The 20,830-nt window shown below is 43.3% G+C and overlaps 1 protein-coding gene across 1 annotated transcript in view; it reads right to left on the bottom strand.

Moving 5' to 3' along the window:
• LOC142431689 (ran-specific GTPase-activating protein-like) overlaps nt 1-8,144 on the bottom strand; it is a 166,357-nt gene extending 158,213 nt beyond the window's left edge. Inside the window, exons 1-2 of the mRNA XM_075536692.1 lie at nt 8,019-8,144; nt 1,887-1,943 (exon numbers count right to left, since the gene is read on the bottom strand). Of these exons, the coding sequence (XP_075392807.1) occupies nt 1,887-1,943; nt 8,019-8,144 (183 nt within the window). The remainder of the gene's footprint in view (nt 1-1,886; nt 1,944-8,018) is intronic.
• Between the last annotated feature and the right edge of the window lie 12,686 nt (nt 8,145-20,830).

Here is a 20,830-nt window from a genome sequence, read left to right as displayed (position 1 = left end):
TTTCCATTTAAGATATGCTGAGAGTGTTCTTCCCTTTGCATATTTCACTATAATATAATATTGGACGTTGTCTCAGCTTGTTGACATCATCATTTCTTCCATTTGATTTACCTAATCTACATTTAAGAGCAAGTTTCAGAGTGTTCTGATAGCCATATTGATCTCGCCTTTCTTTCCTGTCTTTTCAATAACGCTTTGCTTTCTTTATGAAGGCTTTTGATGTCCTCCCACAGCTCCTCAGGTCTTCCATCATTAGTGTTCAATGTGCCAAATCTGTTCTTAAAAGTCAAATGCAATAGATTTAAGGCCATACTTTGATTCTCACAGACTTGTTTGGATTTCTTCGGCATCAACCTGAACTTACATATGAGCAATTAATGGTCTGTTCCACCATCAGGCCCTGGCCTTGTTTTAGCTGTGGATATTGAGCTTCTCGGGCATCTCTTCCCAGAGATGCAGTCAATTTGATATCTGTGTATCCCATCAGGAGAAGTTTTTGCTATGAACAAATCATTGGTCTTGCCACATTCTATCATGAGATCTCCAGCTTCATTTCTATCACCAAACCATATTTTCCCAACTATTGTTTGTCTCTAACTTTTGCATTGTATTCACCAGTAATTATCAATCAATGCATTTTGATTGCACATTTGATCAATTTCTGATTGAAGTCATTAGTAGTATTTTTCAATTGTCCATCACTAGCTTTTGAGTTTGATGCATAAATTTGAATAATAGCTGGTGTTGGTTTGATTGCCTTGAAGGGGGATGGATATAATTCCACCACGGACAAAATTGTGCTTCAAGATTGATTTTGAAAAGTCATTTTTGACAATGAATAAAACGCCATTCCTCTTGACTGTGTTATTCCCAGCATAATAAATTATGTGATTTTCTGATTCAAAATAGCTAAGTCTAGTCTACTTCAGCATATGAATGCCTAGAATATTGATCTTTAGGCATTCCATTTCATTTTTTCCAACATCCAATTCTCCTAGATTCATACGTCACACATTCCAAGTTTCAATCATTAATAGATTTTTGCAACTCTTTCTCTTTACGTTGAATTGTGCCTCGTCAGCAAAAGCTCCACTCCCACAGACTTCCCCCCACTCAAGTCACCATGTTCGACTCCACTCTGAGAAGCAGCTCCTCCTCAGTCACATTTAAAGCACCCTCCAACCTGAGGGCCCATCTCTGGCACTGTCTCCAACAATGTTCTACTTCCATTCAGCAGGCCTTCAGTATCTGACAATGTTTCCAAGCTTTGCATAAGGTTTTCAGCGGCTAATTCTTCTAAATTGAGCACCCAATTCCTTCTTTCTTTTCTGTCCTAAGTCTGGAAACTCTGCTGAAACCTGAGTGACCCTGCTAGCATTTGTAATACCAGTGACATAGCTGAGCATTACAGCAACACACAAGCCACCTCAGTAAGGCAAACTGAAAAACAAGTGGTGGGAGGTCAATTTGATGGCTCCCAGAAACAATGGAGAAATCATTTGGGGAAAATATGTGACCCCAAGAAGAGAGCTGTCACCATCTGGCTTTCATTGACCTGGAAATGTGCAGGAAATAATAGTTTTCACTTCCTGTGTGCCACAGAGGGAGGAGATGGCAGTGTGAGGAGAAAAGTAGGCTTATAAATCTGATCTCACCAGAAAAACAGAACTCCCTTTTCAAGTTCTTAGAAAAGAGGGAATTGTTGTCTTGAACTAGGTTCTCCAGAGAAGCAAAAACCACTGAAGCAGTACACACACACACATGCACACACACATACACACACAGACATACACATAAAGGGCCCTCCAAAAAATTTCATAGAAAACAAAGAAATTAAAATATACTAGCACTTCTGGAAAGTCCTGTGTGTGGATATGTGTGCATACCTGTTTACACTTGGGATCCACACTGAAATGGTAAATGCTCTGTCTATCTTCCTGTGCCTGTAAGTAGGAGTAAAAAAATTTAATGTGAGAAAAACCAAAACAAAAGGACAAGTAAAAAATGATGACTATTATGAGATCCAGCTGATACATACATAGGCTTATTTCCAAACAAAATGTATTGAAATATCTCTTTGATCAGTACAATAGAGCCACAGACAAATTCTCTCAGCACTGTATTTATCTCCGCCTCCTTGGGACGCCTTTAAATAAAAGGGTCAATGCAAAGAGGAGTCTCCACAACCCCGAGACAAGAAGAACTAGCTGGTGCTTGGTTAGCACTGCCAACTGCTCTGAAAGGGATTCTATCAGAAAATCTTGGATAGAATGGGAGAAAAATGGGAAACAAAATCCAAAATCATGAAAGGGACTAAGTTTGTTGGTCAAACAGAAACTGGTAGATCTCCCAAGGTCATATCCCTTGGTCACTCTTTGGGTCTAGAGTGAAGTGGCTCAGTTGTCAGCCAAACAATAGACAGGTCTATAAGCAGAATAATAATGCTAGTGGGGTGTGCCTACCTTAGAATAATTAATCATTTATAATCAAGGTGGCATCCTTTGCCCAAGGACAAAGTCCCGAAGAGTTGTGAAAGGGGTTAGGAAACAGAGAGGAGGTAGGATGGGTGACTTACATGAAGGGGATTGCAATTAAAGAGATGAAACCGTATGTATACGAATCATTAAATATAAGATGATAGTCTGCTCTGTAAACGTTCACACAGTTCACAATTTAAAAAATGTCTTGTTGTTGTTTTTAAACAGTTCCAATCAATCCAGTGGTTTCTAAAGGTTCCGTTGATCCAGTTAAACTTAAGGTATAAAGGTCAGCTCCCAAGGTGATGGTCACAGTATTATACAATTCTCAAGGGAGTAAACTTGTTAGTTAATCATAGGGGTTTATTATAGAAAAGTTACCAAAAAATTGAAAACAGCATTGGTGAGAAAAAGTTCAGGAAAGTTGTGCTGGGAATGTTTTTTTACCCATCAGGACAATGCATTGGCTCATTCTTGAGGGTAGCAAGGGCGATATTAGGGAATTTCATGGAGAAACTGTCACCCATCCATCCTGTAGCCCTGACATTTCCCTACAGATTCCGTTTGTGTCCAAAACTCAGAGTAAGCTTTAAAGGACCGTGATTTGTGTCCCTCCCTCAAGGAAGGCAAGCCTGCTAGCTGTATTTATGAGGGTGGGTCAAAAAGTATTGCTATAAGATCAAAGGAACACTTTATTAATTAAAGCTATCAAAAGTGACGCTATTGGTTCTTGGTAGGTCCTTCATCTAGGTCTAGAGCCTTCCAAAGCTTATGTGCTCTACTCCCTAACCTTCCCAGTGACGTCTGCCCTCTTCCATTTCTGACACAGCAAAGCACCAGTGCTGCCTTTCTTGATGGACTCAAAACTTCTTTCTTGATAAAGTTCTTTGTGTTTCGGGAACAAAAAGAAATCTGAGCAAACAAGACCAGTGCTGAACGGGATAAAGTTTCCCAATGAAATTCTCATAGGACCGTCCTTAGTACCGATAATAAAGGTTGTGTGTCAACCTGGCAGGGCCAGGAGTCTCAGTGGGATAGCAGTTAAGATGCAGTCATCCTCCATGATGGAATCGTGTGTACGATGAAATCTTCCATGATCAGCAATTCAAATGAAGGAAAGTTTCTTAGGGAATATAAGCTGCGTCTAATACATGAACATGGTCTTGAAAAGCTACGTTGATTTTGGCTCTGAATCTTGGTCTGGCTTGTCATTTTTACCTACAATTCTTCAGACTTGATTCAGCAGCGAATCTTGTTTTTATCAGCCCTTGCAGCTGTATGATTCAGGAAAAGCCTCCAGCCTGACATCTGACTCACAGACTTGGAACTGTCCAGCCTCTATAACCGTGTCCACCATTTTCTTGGTGTAGATTATAAAGGGTTGCTCCCACTTACAATTAATAAAGTGGTAAAAGAAAGACATGTTCAGGCTTTCAGAGTCATAATTCAGCACTGCATTCAAAACAAACCTCAAAGTTTCAGGTGTACCTGGAAACAAAAGCCTATTTCTTTTGGTAACACATCGGATGTCACTGCAAACCCAAACCATAGTTTTGTCATGTTACTGTTATTGTTAGGTGCTGTCGAGTCAGCTCTAAAGAAGAATGACTCTTTGTACAATAAGATAAAACACTGCCTGGTCCTGAGCCTTCCTCGCAATTGTTATGCTTCAGGTCATTTTTGGAGTTAAGATGTCATAGAGGGGCTTCCTCTTCTCTCTGCCCCCTCCCACTCTACCAGATATGATGTCCTTCTCCACGGATGGGCCTCTCCTGATAACATACCCAAGGTACATGAGGCAAAGTCTAGCCATCCTTGCCTGTAAGGAGCATTCTAGTCATACTTCTAAGACATATGTGTTTTCTCTTTTAGCAGTCCATGATTCTTCCAGTAGTCTGTCAGTACCACAATTCAAATACATCGATTTCCCCCCCACTTATATGAGTTTTATCAAAAGTAAGTAGATTTCAATGCCAACTGGGTTCCCAGCCTCAAAAGGTGCCTAATGTTTAAGGGAGGGACATTACCAGGGCATACATGGGATCCTGAAATTTGGAAAGGGGATATGTTGGCAGATAATAATCTAGGGACATTAAGTCCCTACATTCCATTGAATCCCATATGCTAACAAAACCAACTCTCTAATGCTCAAGTGATGAGATTAACCCAAGCATCCTTCATGAGTCCTTGAGATATCCTTGGGACAGTGCCTAGGGGATGGCCTGGGGCAGATGGTTACAAGTCATTGGTGAATGTTCCCTGGAAACACTCCAACATCTATGGTTGCTTCTAGACTTCTAAACAGATGTAAGTCCCACTGAACCCCAGGAAGGGAGTGCAAATTGTGATTCACATAGATGTACACTACACTTCAAAATAATGACTTGGCTTTTCTTTTTAACCTTATTGAGCTATTATTAATGTATCACTCAATGCAGTAGTTCAGTCCTATCAAGAAGGGTTGTGTAATCACCACCACAGTCTACTTGGGAGCCCTCTTTTCCCGCAAATGAAAAATTTCCCTTCCATTTTCTCTAGGGACAGGGAGAATCTGGGACATGTGTCAATCTCACCCTGACTAGGGAGCCTCCAGGGTCTGAGAATTGGCTCATCTAGCCTGGCGATATGACACATGGCCTTAGAGTTTTTCCCACCAAAAGGACCGAGAAGCACTGACGAGAACCCTAACACCAGCGTTTCCCTCACACACAGAGCTCTTTGCTACTCTGCGCCCAAATATGAACAAAGGACTTGCAAATCAGGGGGCAGCTTGGAATTATTCATTCTATGACCAACATCTTCCTCCCAAGACAAAAACCCAGGTCAGAAAGAGAACGGTGTGGTTGGTCTCAAGGCCAGCAGCAGTCAGAGCGGAGTTTCCACCCAGAGCCCAGCATTTGAAGGGTCTTGTCTTCAAATCTCAGTGAGGACTCAGACCTATCAGTGCATCTTTTTCCATTCTCATAAGGTCTCATATCTCTACTGCTTGGGGAATTATTAAGATGAAAATCCTTAAGAAAAAAAACCCGGTCAGTTAAGATTCCATTTCTAGTGCAACATTCCCTGATGGCGTCAACTAGACACAAGAGAAAAGGAGGGAAGCTTCGGGAAGAGCTGGAAAACTGAGGGTTCTCATTTAAGACCGGTGCCAGCTGGGAGTCATTCAATATTTTTGTTTATAACACAGGAATGGAGCTCAGGAAGGTTGCTTCTCTGCAAAACTCTGAATGGCTGTGAGGTTGGGAGGTGACTGCAGGCAGACCAAACTAGTTTATTGGTACCACATACAAATAATAAAAATCTGTGGTGGCCCTTACCTCAATTTTGTAAATCATGCAAGATGAGTGTAGAGAAATTTCCCTGGGCTTTTATCAACTCCTTGGGTTTTTGCTTTGATTTTCTTGTGCATGGGAGTAGGCAAACAGGAAGTTTAGTTCTTTGTGATCAACAACAAAACAACACTCACCACTATGTTCTTGAGCAGTTACTTGTCTTGTGATCTCAAGACATATTGAAGGTCCACAAATTGGCCCAGGTTTTATCCTGTGGGGGAGAGCAAAGCCCCCTCACATGGGCTCTGTGTGAAGCCGACTGACCATGACCGCCGTTTTCCTTTGCACATTTATGCTATGGGACATTACAGCACAACCATGTGTTTCTCCTCAAGGTCCCTGTCTCTGGGACTTGTGCAGCCAGCCCGCTGGCTTTTCTCTGCTCTGCTTCAGAGCTTCCTGGAAGTGTCACAGGAGGACAGGACAAAAGGCAACCCTGCTGTGATGAAGCTGGACTGCTCTGAGCACAGACTTAACTTCATTGCACCCAGACTGGCTAAAGCTCAGGATATTCCACCAGGGAGCGGGTTCCCGGAGCAGCAGCTCCCAGGCAGGAATGTGGAATAGAGGGCAAGGTGGAATCTTGGGCAGAGGGAAAATTGTATTGTAATATACGACCAACAAAGACCCCAGGCAACACCCCGGGAGTCTGGGTCCTGTAGTAGCCCTGCAGAGGTGTTTTAGTCAGTGAGGGCTGGGGTTTATACCCCTCATGGGTTCATAATTGGATGTGAACTAGACTGAGAAAGATGTGTGCCCCGAATAGTATGGGTTTCCAAGTCAATAACATCCTCAAGGAGGCCTGACAGCTGAGGATCTGTTTTGTTTTCTTTGGGGGGGGGATTAAATATATTATTAAAATTAATTTCAACAGCTTCCTTTTACTTTTTTAATTATTAAATACTTTTCTTGGGGGCTCTTACACCTCCCATCACAATCCATACATTAATTCATTGTGTCAAGCACATTTGTGCATATGTTGCCATCATCATTTTGAAAACATTTTCTTTCTACTTGAACCCTTGATATCAGCTCCTCATTTTACACATATAATTCAGTCATTATTTTCATCATCTTATGCAATCATCACCACTATTATTTCCAAAGATTTCCATCACCTGCAAAAAATTTAAGAGCTCTCAGGCAATGCCTCTTTCTTATCCCCTGCCATCCTATAGACTTTTGTCTCTAGACAGTTGGCTAGTCCATATATTTCACGTTATTAGGATCATACAATATTTTTCCTTTTATGCCTGACTTATTTCACTCAGCATAATGTTTTCAAGGTTCATCTCCTCCATATAATCTATGAAGATTTCTTTAAAATAATAAAACTTATAAAAACATCTTTAATGCACCATTGAATGCATGTACAATGTTTGTTTGTTTTTATGTGCCTGATTAACAGTAAGATAGATCATCTCTAATCCTCTAGGAGGAAACTGGCCCATTTCCTTGACCTTTCACCTTGGAGTGAAACTGGCCCATTTCCTTGACCTTTCACCTTTGGGGTAAAGGTTTTGCATTGGACATATTTTAGGGCTTAAACCCATACACATAACTTATTCTCAGATAATGGGTCCCTCCCCCTGCCCTGCTCAGTGTATGAGCTGAGGACAAGCAGCATAAGGTGGGCAGCATCACCTCCTCCACTGGTGATGGTTTCAGTCCCATCTCTCTTCTGCAGCCTTTATGGAGCCAAGGAAGGTTGGGTTGATTGGCAATGGAACATGAAGCAAAGCAGCTAAGATACAGAAAGGACCCAGGATAGGCCACCACTTCGTGTGAGGAACAGAGCAAACAGAGGAGACAAACAAGTTCAAAGAAGAGATCTGGGGCAGAGAATGAGGATGTGGGAGATGAAGTATGAGCAAGTACAGCTGCTGACTCAGCAGTTTCCCAGATTCCGATGATTCTGTGTTGCTGAACACACTAGAAGGCAGGCCATTCAGAGTCAGTGTCAGCCTCTTACAACCAGGAAGACCTGATCCCGCAGGCCCACAAACGTATCTAAGGTAGATGGTAGGATATACCAGGTGTCTTAAGTAGGGGTATCAAAGAGTGATCTACTATTTTAGTTTTCCTCACCTGCTGAAAAGGTAGGGGTGTTTACAGTGAGTCACCACAAGTGCTATTTTCCATCAATACACTGTTGCACATGCCTATCCTCTGTCCGAAAACACCGTCTCAAGTCAGAGCCAGGTCTCACCTGCAGAGCTGTGACGTTCACCACGATGTGAATACTCATACTCAGCACCAGCATTGCTGCATGAGAGCACCGTTCACTGGGCTGGAGACGTGCCAGGAGCTGCATGGCTGCCATGCCAGCATTCATCTTCTAGTTGGTTCTGTTCACCCCCGGTCTCACTGGGAAGCAACGTCCTGCTCCTTGGTACCATTGCTCAGAGGTGATCCAAGGCCTGCGAACCTTGCTGCTTTACCCATCACTATACCCGTCACTAATCATGGGGACTGAGTGCCAGTGTTCTCAGGTCAAAGGTGATCTAGTGGGCATTGATGAGAAACTTTTACTGAGATTATTTGAGACAGAGATTCACACTCCCAACAGATGAGGGACATTGGCCAAACAAAATCCCCAGCAAGATCGTGAAGGACTTCAGACTGACTGAGGAGGATACCAGGAGACCATTAGCATGTGGGTTTTTAGCAAGGCTCTGCGTATGGAAATGGGGTGGGGGTGGGGATGTGCAGGGGGAGGCCCAAGGACACAGGGAAGGCTCTAGGGAGAAAAGGCCTCTAGAAGACAATGAAGGGGCTCTAATAATTTGCCACATATGTGGGGACTTAGCACACATTTGTTATCTTATCTTTCTATGAGTTAGAAGTCCAAAACGGGTCTGGCTGTTAATTGTTGACTCCAACTCATAATGTCCTTGTGTATAAGGTACCCACACCTTGCCAGGCCTGTGCCATTGTCATGGTCAGTGCTGTTTGAGCTCATAAGTGCCAATTCATCTCGTTAAGGATTTCCTTCATTTTTGCTTCTTTTCTTGAACCTTCAGATGGTGCAAATCACCGACCTTATCCTTAGCTGCCAAGTGCTTTAAAATCCCACCAAGGCTCCTTGGGTTTTACAGAGCTAAAAGCGAGGTGTTGGCAGAGCTGTTTCTTCAGGACATTGTGCCCCTGGCCTTTTCCAGCTTTTACTGCCCGCCTATCTAGAGACTCAGAGCCACAGGCTATGTCCTCTGTTTCCATCTAAATATCATTTTCTCTGACTCTGTTGCTCCCTCTCCACCTTGAAAATCCAGAATACTCTCTCCATCCCAAGATCGTAAATATGATGACATCTGAAAATTCCTTTTGCTGTGTAAGGGAATATAGTGAGAGGCTCTGGAGTCTGGGCCACAGACATCTCTGGAGTCATTACTCATCCCACAACATTGGTCTAGGGTACCATGTTTTTTTCAGCCAAACAACTCACTCACTGCCATCAAGTCAAGTCCAACTCAGAGTGACCCTATGGGACAAAGGAGAAAAGTCTCAATGGGTTGTTGAGACTATGAACCTTTACAGGACTAAAAAGCCTCATCTTTCTCCCAGGGAGCAGCTGTAGTTTCGATCGACTGACCTTGAAATTAGCAGTCCCAACTGGTAACTCACTCTGCTACCAGGGGTCCCTTCGGAGAGTAAAAGAAAAGCTCATTCTCGGATAGATTTGAGGCACAGCAGTGCTGAGCGCCGAGATGCCCACAGCCTGGTCCCGGGAGGAAAACCAAGGTGAGCATGCTCATCACCACCCAACAACCGGTTTTCTACCCAGCCCCCCACTCCCTCCCTCTTAATTACTCCATGTTCCACAAGAATGGACTTCCATCTCATAGGCTCACTTTCCAAGTCTTCCTTGCAAGAATAGCAAGTGCCTGTAACCTTATTCTGGCCAATGAGATTTTAGGAAGTTCTAAGGGCTTGTGGAAAATACTTCCTTCTCTGATTAGAATAAGAGAGACAAGTGGAAAATCCCTTATGCCTTCCTTGTATTAGGGCACGATGGTTAGAATGCCTGTCATCGTTATGCAACTGTGAGGGGAAGACCAAGTGAACCATGCAGACAGCCAGAGGCCACTGGGCTGCCGAAAATATGCTAGAACGCCTTATTATGATGGTTGAAGAAACAAAAATAAAAGCAAACCTTCTCAGAGCAACAGAATATGAAATCCCAAGTATTCAGCCAATGTCACTTTGGGAAATTTTACTTGAAACCCAAAACTTCGGTGCAGAGCAGAAAAGTGTGGCTGACAAGGAAGGGGGCAACAAGAGTGGCCTCAGGAGCTCTCACCCTCAACGTGGTTTGTGGAAGGAGAGCATCAATGCGGGCCTGGTGCACAAGAATATGATACTCGTGTTCCAGGGCTGTCCCAACAAACCACCGCAAACCAGGTAGCTTTGAACAACAGAACACTGACAGCCACGGTCAGCTGCAGAGCCATGCAGAGCCACGCTCCCTCTGAAGGCTTTCAAGGAGAATACTTCTGCATCTCTTCCGGCTCCTGGTGGCCTCAGGTGGCTTCTTGGCTTGTGGCAGCATAATTCTAATCTCTGCGTCTGTCTTCATATCACCACCTTTTTAAAAAAATGTAGGGCCATTCTAGTCCTCTGATCATATATGAATTTAAGAATTAGTAGGTCAAAGACTCTTAATTCCAAATAAGATCATGTCTGAGGTTCTGGGTCAATTTGGAGAGGTCAGGACATGACAGCCCATTTCGAACATGGCTGGCTGTTTCCGGGTCATTTTAAAGCACACTGTCAATATTTTCTGAGTCACTCAGAAAGAGAGTTTTCAGGGGGCTAAGGTCCTGTGCACAGCCCTGTGATGTCAGAATTATGATTGTTTAGCAACCCTGCTCTACCCCGAGGGCTGTGAGGCTTGGAGAAGCTGAAGTTACTGCTCAACTGAGTCACAAAGCAGACATGTTTTCAGGACTATTGAAGACCTGGAAATGCCAGGGAGATTCAAGGGTCATAATTTCTGCTCAGTCACACAGAATAGTAAACTTCAAAGGAGCAGGGCCTTGAGGCATGAGCAGAGACTTAACAGCAGATAAAAATCAGAAAGGGTTGCTATGCATATCATTCCCAGTGAGCCAGCAGGAATTCACATATACTGGGCACTGTGTGGGACTGCAGTGGGCAAAGCTCCTCAACCTCCCAGCTACTGGCCATAAACCAGCTCTGCCTTGGGTGTACTGACATAAAAGGGATTTTGGTTTTGCTTTTTAAAAAATAATAGTTTGCATCTTAGCAGAAATAAAGACGTCTTGCTTCAAGACCGCAAGTGAAAGCCCTGTACAATCTAGCAGTGGATTGGCTGAATAACTGTAGACATGGCCAGGGTCAGAAGGTATTGGAGAATGCTATTTGGCTAAGAGATGCAGAATCTCTAACCTAATCTGAACATGTTAATCTTGCAGAAGGAGAGTCAAGGGCTGAAAAGAGGAGGTGCCTAACCAAGGCCATCAAACCCGTGGCAGATCCAAGATCGAGTGTTCCCTTCTCTGCATGAACCTGGAGCACATGCCTCCAATTGGGCAGCTATTTCCCACTGCAAGGAAAGGGTGTATACCCCAGTGCTGCATATTTCTTGGAATGGGCAACAATCCTTGGAGTTCAGTTTTCCTATAGAAATTACCCCCCAAAAGCCTCATGAGTGCCCTGAAGGCATAAGCCAAGCATAGCTCTAGCCCTATGATCTATGGTGAGTTGGGCCATGGAAACTTGGGAGATTTACTCACAGATTAACTCTCTCTCTCCATGGCCTTCATGGGCAAAATTCACGTTCAATAAAACTGAGAAGTCACAAAAATCGTGGCAGAAAGTCTTTACCACGTATGCACCTGAGTAGAAGATGTCTATCCACCCAGCTCCCAGAGACACAGGGACCCAGGGAAAGACTGGGCCTTACAGACCAGAACCTGGCAAGTGATACAGTCTCAACAGGTGTTCTCTTTAGAAATGAATGATTATGAACTTGGGAGGCATTTGACATTCAAAGCAAAGCTTCCATGATCAAGGAACTATTTTCATTTCCATTATTAATTATTCTTTTAAAAATCATGTCTGTGATGGTAAAATGTATACCACAAATGTTTTGGTCATTTTAACCATTCCAAGGATCCTTGGTGGCATAGTGGTTAAGATACACCAACAGTGGTTCAAACTCACCAGCCAGTCCTCAGTGGAGAAAGATGTGCCAGTCTGCTTCTGTAAAGATGGTGCTTGGAAACCCCATAGGGCAGTGCCACTCTGTCATATAATGTCATTAAGAGTCAAAATCAAGTCAAAAGCAATGGATTGCACTTGATTTCAAACCAATTTAAGCATAAAATTTAGTGACATTAATTGTATTCACAAGGCAATGCACCATCAATATTTATCTACCTCTAACCATTTCTTGCACCCTAAATAGAAACTCAGTGCCTCTTAAGCAATAACTCCCCACTAGTTCACTCTTGTTTCTGTACATTTGCCTAGTCTAGATATTTCTTAAAGTGGGATCATAGAGCATTTGCCCTCTTATGTATGGCATATTTTACTTGACATAGTATTTTCCAGGTTACATGTTGTATTATGCATAGGAAATTCATTTTTCAAGTCCTGGTTCTTTTCCCAGGTTTTGGTAGAACTGAGCTCCACACTCCTTTGGGGGCTGATTGAAGGCATCATCTATTCAGGGCATTCCAGGCGAGGACTTTCTCTCACATTTCTCTGCATGCCCATATCGTATTGCATTGTACAAAGTTAGTGCATTTTATTTATCCACCCATATGCTGATAGAAAGTAGGGCGTTGAATAAAAAAGACCACAAAATAATTCATTGTTTTGAATTATAGTGCTACCCAAGGATCTTGAAAGTGCCGTGGACTACCAAAAGAACTAGCAAATCTGCCTTAGAAGAAGTACAACCAACATGCTCCTGAAAAGCAAGGATGGTGGGACTTTCTCTCGGGCTCTGAACATTTATCGGGAGAGAGAAGTTCCTGGAGAAGGACATGATGCTTGATAAAGCTGAAAGGCAGCGAGAGAAATAGGACATACTCGATAAGATGGACTGACACAGTGGCTGCAACAAAGGGCTCAAATATAAGAATGATTGTGAGGATGGTGTGGGACCTGGCAGTGTTTCACTTTGTTGTACCGGGCTAGGAATCAGAACCAATTTGATGGCGCCAAACAACAACAGCATGTTGACAGGCATTTGGGCTGCTGATTCGCCTGTTGGCTATTTTGAATAATGTTTCAATCAACTAAAACCCCAAATACCCAGTTACCACTGCATCAATTATGACTCACAGTGACCTGATAGGAAAGGCTAAAACTCCTCATCGGTTTTATAAGTCTGGAATCCTTATAGAAAGAGACTGCCTCATGTTTATCCCACAGAGCAGCTGGGGGGTTTGAACTGCCAACTTTTCAATTAGCAGCTGAGCATTTAATTATCGCAGCACCAGAGCCCTGGCTGAATAAACAGACGTGTAGAATTCAAAGTTACTGTGAGTCACTGCCCCCAACTCATTGCCAATTAGTCAATTCTAACACTCAGAGTTTCTGTGCTTTTCCATACTTCCATGTCAACTTGAAGATATATACAAGTGTAAAGGGCGGGTAGTCAATCTATCAATCAGGACACAGCTTGATGGTGCCTCCTTGGGGTGTGGCCTTCTCAAACGGAGGAGCCTGGGGACCTCCCCTGGTCTCTCTGCTTCACCTTCCTGCTGGAGGACTCTGGTCACTGCCAGAGCCACGGACATGCATCCACTGCCATTGGAGCCACAAGACTTTGCACCCACCAGCCAGTGATCTTCCTGCATTCTGCATCATTGCATGTGATGTGTGAGTCTGAAGAGGGACTGACGGGCTAGTATCAGACTTATGGACTTGAGTTGGACTGGGCTGGGACATTTAGAATTCCTTCTTCATATAAAGCTCTTTCTTACACATGTATGAGTGTCATTGGGTTTGTTTCTCTGGTCAACTCAGCCTAACACAGTTTGCAAGGCTGTAAGTCTTAACAATGAAGCCCTTGTGGCATAGTGGGTTACATGTTGGGCTTTTAACCACAAGGTCAGCTGTTCGAATCCACTAGATACTCCATAAGAGAGAGATGAGGCTCTCTGCTCCTGTAACAGTTATACTCTTGAAAACCGACATGGGCAGTTCTGCTCAGTCGGATTCAACACAATGGCAATGGGTTTTGAGAATCTGAAAGTCTTAATAGGGGCAAGTAGCCTAATCGTTCTCCTGAGAGTGACTAGTGGGTTTGAACCACTGACCTTGTGGTTTGCACTCCAACCCTTACCCTACAGCACCACCAGAGGTCCTTGATTTACTGCTCACTACATTTAAAAGAGAAAATGTGAGACATGGTGTTATGAGGCAGTTAGCTGTGGTGTGATTTTCTTTCTCTGCAGCTGAGAGCAGCTGTGTACAACTGGCCCACTGATTAAGCTCCAGTCCTACCCTCACCACTGCTGGCTTCCTTCTTACGAGTCTAAATATCCCCCAAGGGCTCAGGATTGTGCTAGGCGCCTAGCTTAAATATTTTCCCTCGAGATCTACCTCGCTGGGACATTATGATATTTAGATTTTCTTGTCTTATAAGGCTTTCTATTCCTGTAAAGATTTAGAATTTTAGAAACACACAAAGGCAGTTCTACTTAGTCCATGGGATTACTATGTACAAAATGAACTCAGTGACAGTGAGTTTGATCTTAAGAGATCTGTAAAGTCTTAGTAATTCATTGTTAATTTAGTAGATTTTAAATAAGGAGCCAAACACTGAACTAGGTAATAAGTAAGAAGAATAAAGAAATGCCAACTGCCCCTTGCCTTCATAGAACCTTCAATTAGCAGAGAAATGATAACCACCGTAGAAAATAGACACCGCAGTTGTGGTTAGGGACACAAAGGAAAGAGGACCAGCAACTAACTTATCTGTAGGAGCACCATGGGAACCCACTCAGAGAGTTTTCCCCCATCCAGGAAGTCTGGTCACAAGGAGAATCCAGAATTATAATGAAGAGATGACTTAGCCAAAAAGGAAGTGAGAGGCATTTCCTGCAGAGGAGCAACACATGCAAAGGCTTGGGAGCATGAGGAAAAATGCTAAATTCAAATTTCAATGAAAGATACAGTGGCTAGAAGCCAAGAGAAGGAAGACTTTATTGGTCCTGGTAAGAGATTTTGTCTAGTCAGGTAGTAGTAGATAGTCACAGAAAGCTTCTTGAGTAAGGATTGATGCAGTGCTTTATACTTCGTGCTTCAAAGAGGCTGTGTCCATAATTGAGGTGACAGGTGACATAGTATCGCACAGGTAGTAAGTGGCAAAGCCTGAACTCAAATCACAGCCTGAGAAGCATTCACTACATTAAGCCTTATGGGTGCTTTGGACCAACTTCTCTGTGAGCTGCCTCATCTATTCCTTAAAGCTTGCTTTAGAAACGCTCTCCATCAACTGTGTCCAGCAAGGCACTATGGAACTCAGGGTGAAGGCTTTTCTAGAATAGCTTTTGGAAGAAGAGTCTATGACCAGGATTAGACACTTACAACCTATGGTCTCAAACACTCATTAGAAGTTCCCAACCAGAAGCTCTGGGGAGTCAGCTCTCCCCATCAACCTAGCAGGATTATGCTAAAATTCAGTCCCTGGAGTAGACAATGTTATACCTGTTAGACTGTCTAGACCAGAGGTAGACAGTCTTGAGATGGAAGAGTCAATCCTGTCCCTCACAGCAATTGAAAAAAATATCTGAGAGCCATAAATATATTTTTACAAAGATATTAAATCACCATTATCTGAACAATAGCCTTTAATTTTTTTTTCAGTTTTACTTCGGGCCACACATAGGTACCAAAAGAGCTAAATATAGCTGTCAAGCCCCAGTTTGCCAAGTCCTAGTCTAGTTGGACAGCTGAATTACCAAAGTTTTAAACAAAGTTCAAAATCAACACCTACCCCATTTCTGCAGCAAAGCAGGTTCAGAAATGCAGATGACAGAACTGCAGCACAAGACAACATTTTATGTTGTAAAATATTGCATAATTCTTTAAATGCTAATTGGTAAGAGTGTCAAAATTTTGCACACATGTAAATAAGGTTAATGAATTTTATTCCACACAGATGATTTAAATTGTAAAACAATCAAATTACCTTTCAGGTAACACTTTGGGCCTAAATCAAATAAGATATTGAGTCATTATAACTTTAGGAAAAGAAACTAATTTGAATATGTGATTTAGATCCATTAAAAGTCATCTCAACCTTAAATAGTGATAATAGAAATCAGAAACACTCAAGAGTGGTTAGGATTAATTAAGAGTCAATGCATTTGGGGAAAGGAAATTATGGTGTTGTAATTTTTAGAAGCAAATGAGGTCAGAAAGTTTAAACTAATGTGCATCTATGTAAACAAAACCTCAGTAAAGGAAAAATATTTCATTACAAGGATTTCTAAGTGCTGTACTTAGTACTCCTTGTTATATAAGTAGCAACTAATTGATAAACAGCAACCTCTAATCAGCTAATTAGAGCACCCTTATGGCTTCCAGGAGTTCAGCTGGTACCAATTTAGAAGACCTCCGATCTCAAAGTTTCTACAGCCTGGTCCACTCCCTCCCCACCATGAGGCAGTCTCTGTTGGTAACCCACTCAAAAAAGCCAATGAAATCTCTTTTTACCGAGTTTAATACTAAAGGCTCTTAACTCTAACTGTCTTAGGTCACTTTCCTTTGAACGTTTCCAATCATTTTACTTATAAAAAGTGTCAGGAGTACCTGAGGAGTTTAGGTGTCCCTTTGAGCCCACCCCTCACCCCCTACTCCCCACCTTCAGTGGCCCGAGGCCAGATGGCTGGTGTGAGACCGCAAAGCTGCTCCTTTGCCTCCAAGCAGAACACACCCTTCTGCTCCAGAGTGCTCCACGGGATCGGACTGAGGAGAGAACTTCATCTAAACTAGAAGCCCTGCTTGATTTCTGGGTTACGCTTCTTTCCCTTGACCCTGAGAGGGGGGTTCTTATGCAGGTCATAAGAGTGGAGAACTCTCAGTGAAATCTGAAGAAGTGGGAGGAAGCGGAAAGACGCCAGGAAGGAAGGCTTGGGGAATGAGGGTATTTAGTGCTTGCCTGGCCTCAGTCTGATTTGCCACATTGAACCAGGAGGATGGATAGCGCTACTTTATTCCACCTTGAAGCAAGATGTTGACCTTTATAAAGTGATGCCTCTGTTGGTGAAATCAATTCATTCTAAATTTGTGTTTGAACACAGAAAAGTTTGAGAACTTAACATACTTTTCCCATAAGAAATAATGGAAAAGCCAATCATTGGTCCTAAGCCCTAAAATAGCACTTACAACTTCCTTTTTCCAGTGATATAAATTCATTTAACTCAATCGCCATAGAGGCCGCTAGCCTTCTGTCCAAGTGCTGTCTTGCATGTCCCATCACCATTGAGTTGTTTCAGATTCATCCACATTAACAGCCACTTTCACCCTCTGATGGTCTGGGTTCTTTGTTTGTAGTTAAGGAATTCACACCCTTCTCTGCATGAGCCGCTTTAATTACTTCACCCACCACACCCACCACACACACACAAAGTGTTGATCATAATGCCAGTTAGCCACATTGTAGTCAGTCCACGAATCAGAGAAGCGGCCACCTGATTCAAACGTCACAATGTCTTCTTTCTTTAACTCTATCGTGGTTCTCAGACTCCTCCTCTCAGCTTTACTGCTAGTGACACTAACTTTCTTTAGAGCCAAGGTTATGATATTTTACAGAAATAAACGGCCAAAAATAAGCACAATGGCAATATTTTTACATCATTGTATTAGGGGCTCATACAACTCTTATCACAATCCATACATCCATCCATTGTGTAAAGCACATCTGTACATTCATTGCCCTCATCATTCACAAAACATCCACTCTCCACTCAAGCCCCTGGCATCAGCTCCTCATTTTCCCTTCCCTCCCCACTCCCTCCTTCCTCAAGAACCCTTGATAATTTACAAATTATTATTTTGCCATATCTTTGACTGGCCGAGGTCTCCTTTCAGCCACTTTTCTGTTGAATGACGAATGTTTTAATACACGAACACAAACAACCACTCTACGTGGTCGGAGCTACAGTGGCACGCAGACTGAAACATCGCCCCGCTGTGTCCACGGCCAGATGCCACTCTCAGCCTGTCCAGGTTTTTCCAAGTCCGATTTTCGGTTTCACTATGGAGTAAAGTTACGAACACAGAGCTGACTGTTTTTCAAACTTTGCTTTTCGGGCAGTTCAACAACCGAGGCACGCTGTCTGTGGACCCCAGCCGGTGCTCAGCTAGCCCCAAAAGAAAGTGCAGTATCTTAAACCAAAAACCAAACTCACTGCCATCAAGTGAATTCATAGCCACCCTATAGGACAGGGTAGCACTGAGTTTCTCAGACTATATAACTCTTTATGAAACTATGAGATCTTTTTTTCTCCCTAGGAGCAGTCTGGTGATTTTGAACTGCTGACCTTGTGGTTAGCAGATACACTACACATGGCACCACAAGCTTCCTGTGTAGTAACTCAGACTAGGGCAATTCTTCAAAGAGCTCTGAGTCACGAGTTATTAAATAGAGTAACAATAGAACCTATCTGAAAGGCGTTTTCTAAAGATTAAAGAAAGCCATGGACAGATGCTGTCCTTCTCTGTCTGCGTTCCCTTGGTCCCAGTTCCAGTCTCCCTTCCCTTCACTGACCTCAGGCCAGGCTGTGTCATGTCCTCAGGCTGCGAAGGAGGAAGAAGCACTCCCCAGATACCTGGAAAAGGAAGCCTTTGTGCCTCTCCCCAGCCAAGGCCTGGCAGGACCTTTTGCCCTTGGGAGCCAGAGGTCCCCTGAAAGGTTGAGCCAAAAGCTATCCTCTTGAAACTTCATCCTTGCTTGACCTCTTCCTTCCCAGCCCCACTTCCCTACGGGATTTTCCTGAGGGGGTCATTCTCCGGATTTGTGTTTGGAACCCAACCTCAAACATGTGGGGTGTGGAGCAGGGAGCCTCACAGAGGGTTCAAGCAGTGGTCGGCGCATCCTCCTGAGTGCCCACACTCACACACCGACAAGACAGAGGGGATAGCTAACAGTCGCTGAAGCCCGCCCCTCTGTCTCTCCCAATAATGATCAATCGTCCTCCCTGCCCTTCCCCTCGCTCTGTGGGTGCATGTGTTCTCCTCTGTCTTGTCGGGGAGAAACAATTCCTATAAAGTTAATATGCGGGGGTACTCCCCCCCCCCAAAAAATGGAAAAAATCTCCACTGGGCGGAGCTTTCCTAGTATGCATTTTATCCCATTAGGCGAGCATTGAGCAACTTCCCAGTGGGGTCGCCTGGGAAGGTTCTCTCTGGTCACAGTGAAATTTTTTTCGTGAAAGCAGTTTCATTTAAATCTTTTTTGGGGATAGGCGCTTTAAGAGAACAGCATGCGATTGTGAAATTTTGTTTCCTGCTTGGGAAAACAGCCACAGAAACTGTTGTGATGTTGAACACAGCTTACAAGGAGAGCGCTACTAGCAAAACTCAAGTATATGGGTGGTTTTCTCGTTTCAAAAAATGTGAAATCTCAATTGATGATAAACCTCGTTCTGGACATCCATCAACTTCCTGGGTAGATGAAAATGTCGACAAAAGCCATGCACTTGTGCTGGAAGACCTAATTGAGCCCTTGGTATCGGCTCCTCTTTTTTCCCCTCCCTCCCCCACCTTCTCACCCTCGTGAACCCTTGATACATTTTTTTTCATATCTTACTGCCTCCCTTTACCCACATTTCTGTTGTTCATCCCCCTTGGGGGAGGGGTTGTTATATATCAGTCATTGTAATCAGTTTCCCCTATTTCCTCCTTTTCCTTACCCTCCTAGTATTGCTACCCCTATTACTGTTCCTGAGGGGTTTATCTGTCCTGGATTCCGTGTTTCAAGAGCTCCTTCCAGTACCAGTGCATATGCTCCATTCTAGCCAGATTTGTAAGGCAGAACTGGGGTCGTGATAGTAGGGGGGAGGAAGTATTAAAGAAGTAGAGGAATATTGTATGTTTTGTCAGTGCAATACTGCACCGTGGCTGACTTGCCCCTTCATTGTGACCCTTCTGTGAGGGGATGTCCAATTGTCTACAGATGGGCTATGGGTCTCCACTCAACCCCCCCCCCATTCAAATTGGCATGATTATTTGTTTCGGGTTTTCTGACGCCTGATACCTGATCCTGTTGACACCTCATGATCACATAGGCTGGTGTGCTTTTTCTATGTCGGCTTGATGGCCACTTGTTTATCTTCAAGACTTTAAGATCCCAGATGCTATATCTTCTAATAGTGGGGCACTATCAGATTTCTTCACCACATTTGCGTATGCACCCATTTTGTCTTCAGTGATCATGTCAGAAAGATGAGCATCATGGAATGCCAGGTTATTAGAACAAAGTGTTCTTGCATTGAGGGAGTACTTGAGTAGAGACCCAATGTCCATCTGCTACCTTAATACTTAACATATAAATATATGCACATAGACCTATAACCCTGTCATTAAATATTAATATATTTATATATACATGCCTGTAGTTCTATAGGTTCAGCAAATTTTAAAAGAAGATTTGGGGATGAGAAGGTTTGCTGGGAATTTTGTCTTGGGTTTTGACTAACCAGGAAAAAGTGAGTCCAGTGGAAACCTGCTGTGCTTTGAAAGAACAGCTCCAAAGAAACCCAGACCTTGTTTCCAAGGTGACTGGTGACAAGATGTGGTGCTATTCTTACAACCTTGATAGCAAACATCAATGAAGCCAGTGGGAAACGCCATCATTACCTAACCCCCCAAAGCTGGTCTAGTGAAATCCAAGATCATGAAGGTGCTCATTTGTTTGTTTCATGTGAGGGTGATAGTGCATTGGAGTTCATTCCACCAGGTCAGACTGTTTATCAAGCTTTCTACTTAGAGGTTCTAAAAGATTGCATAACCCTGTGCAACTGATTTGAGCCAGAC

Source organism: Tenrec ecaudatus, chromosome 18 (genome assembly GCF_050624435.1).
Source record: "Tenrec ecaudatus isolate mTenEca1 chromosome 18, mTenEca1.hap1, whole genome shotgun sequence".
Classification (NCBI taxonomy): Eukaryota; Metazoa; Chordata; class Mammalia; order Afrosoricida; family Tenrecidae; genus Tenrec; species Tenrec ecaudatus.
Note: the sequence above shows the minus strand (reverse complement) of the source record. Positions and strands in the feature narration are given on the sequence as shown.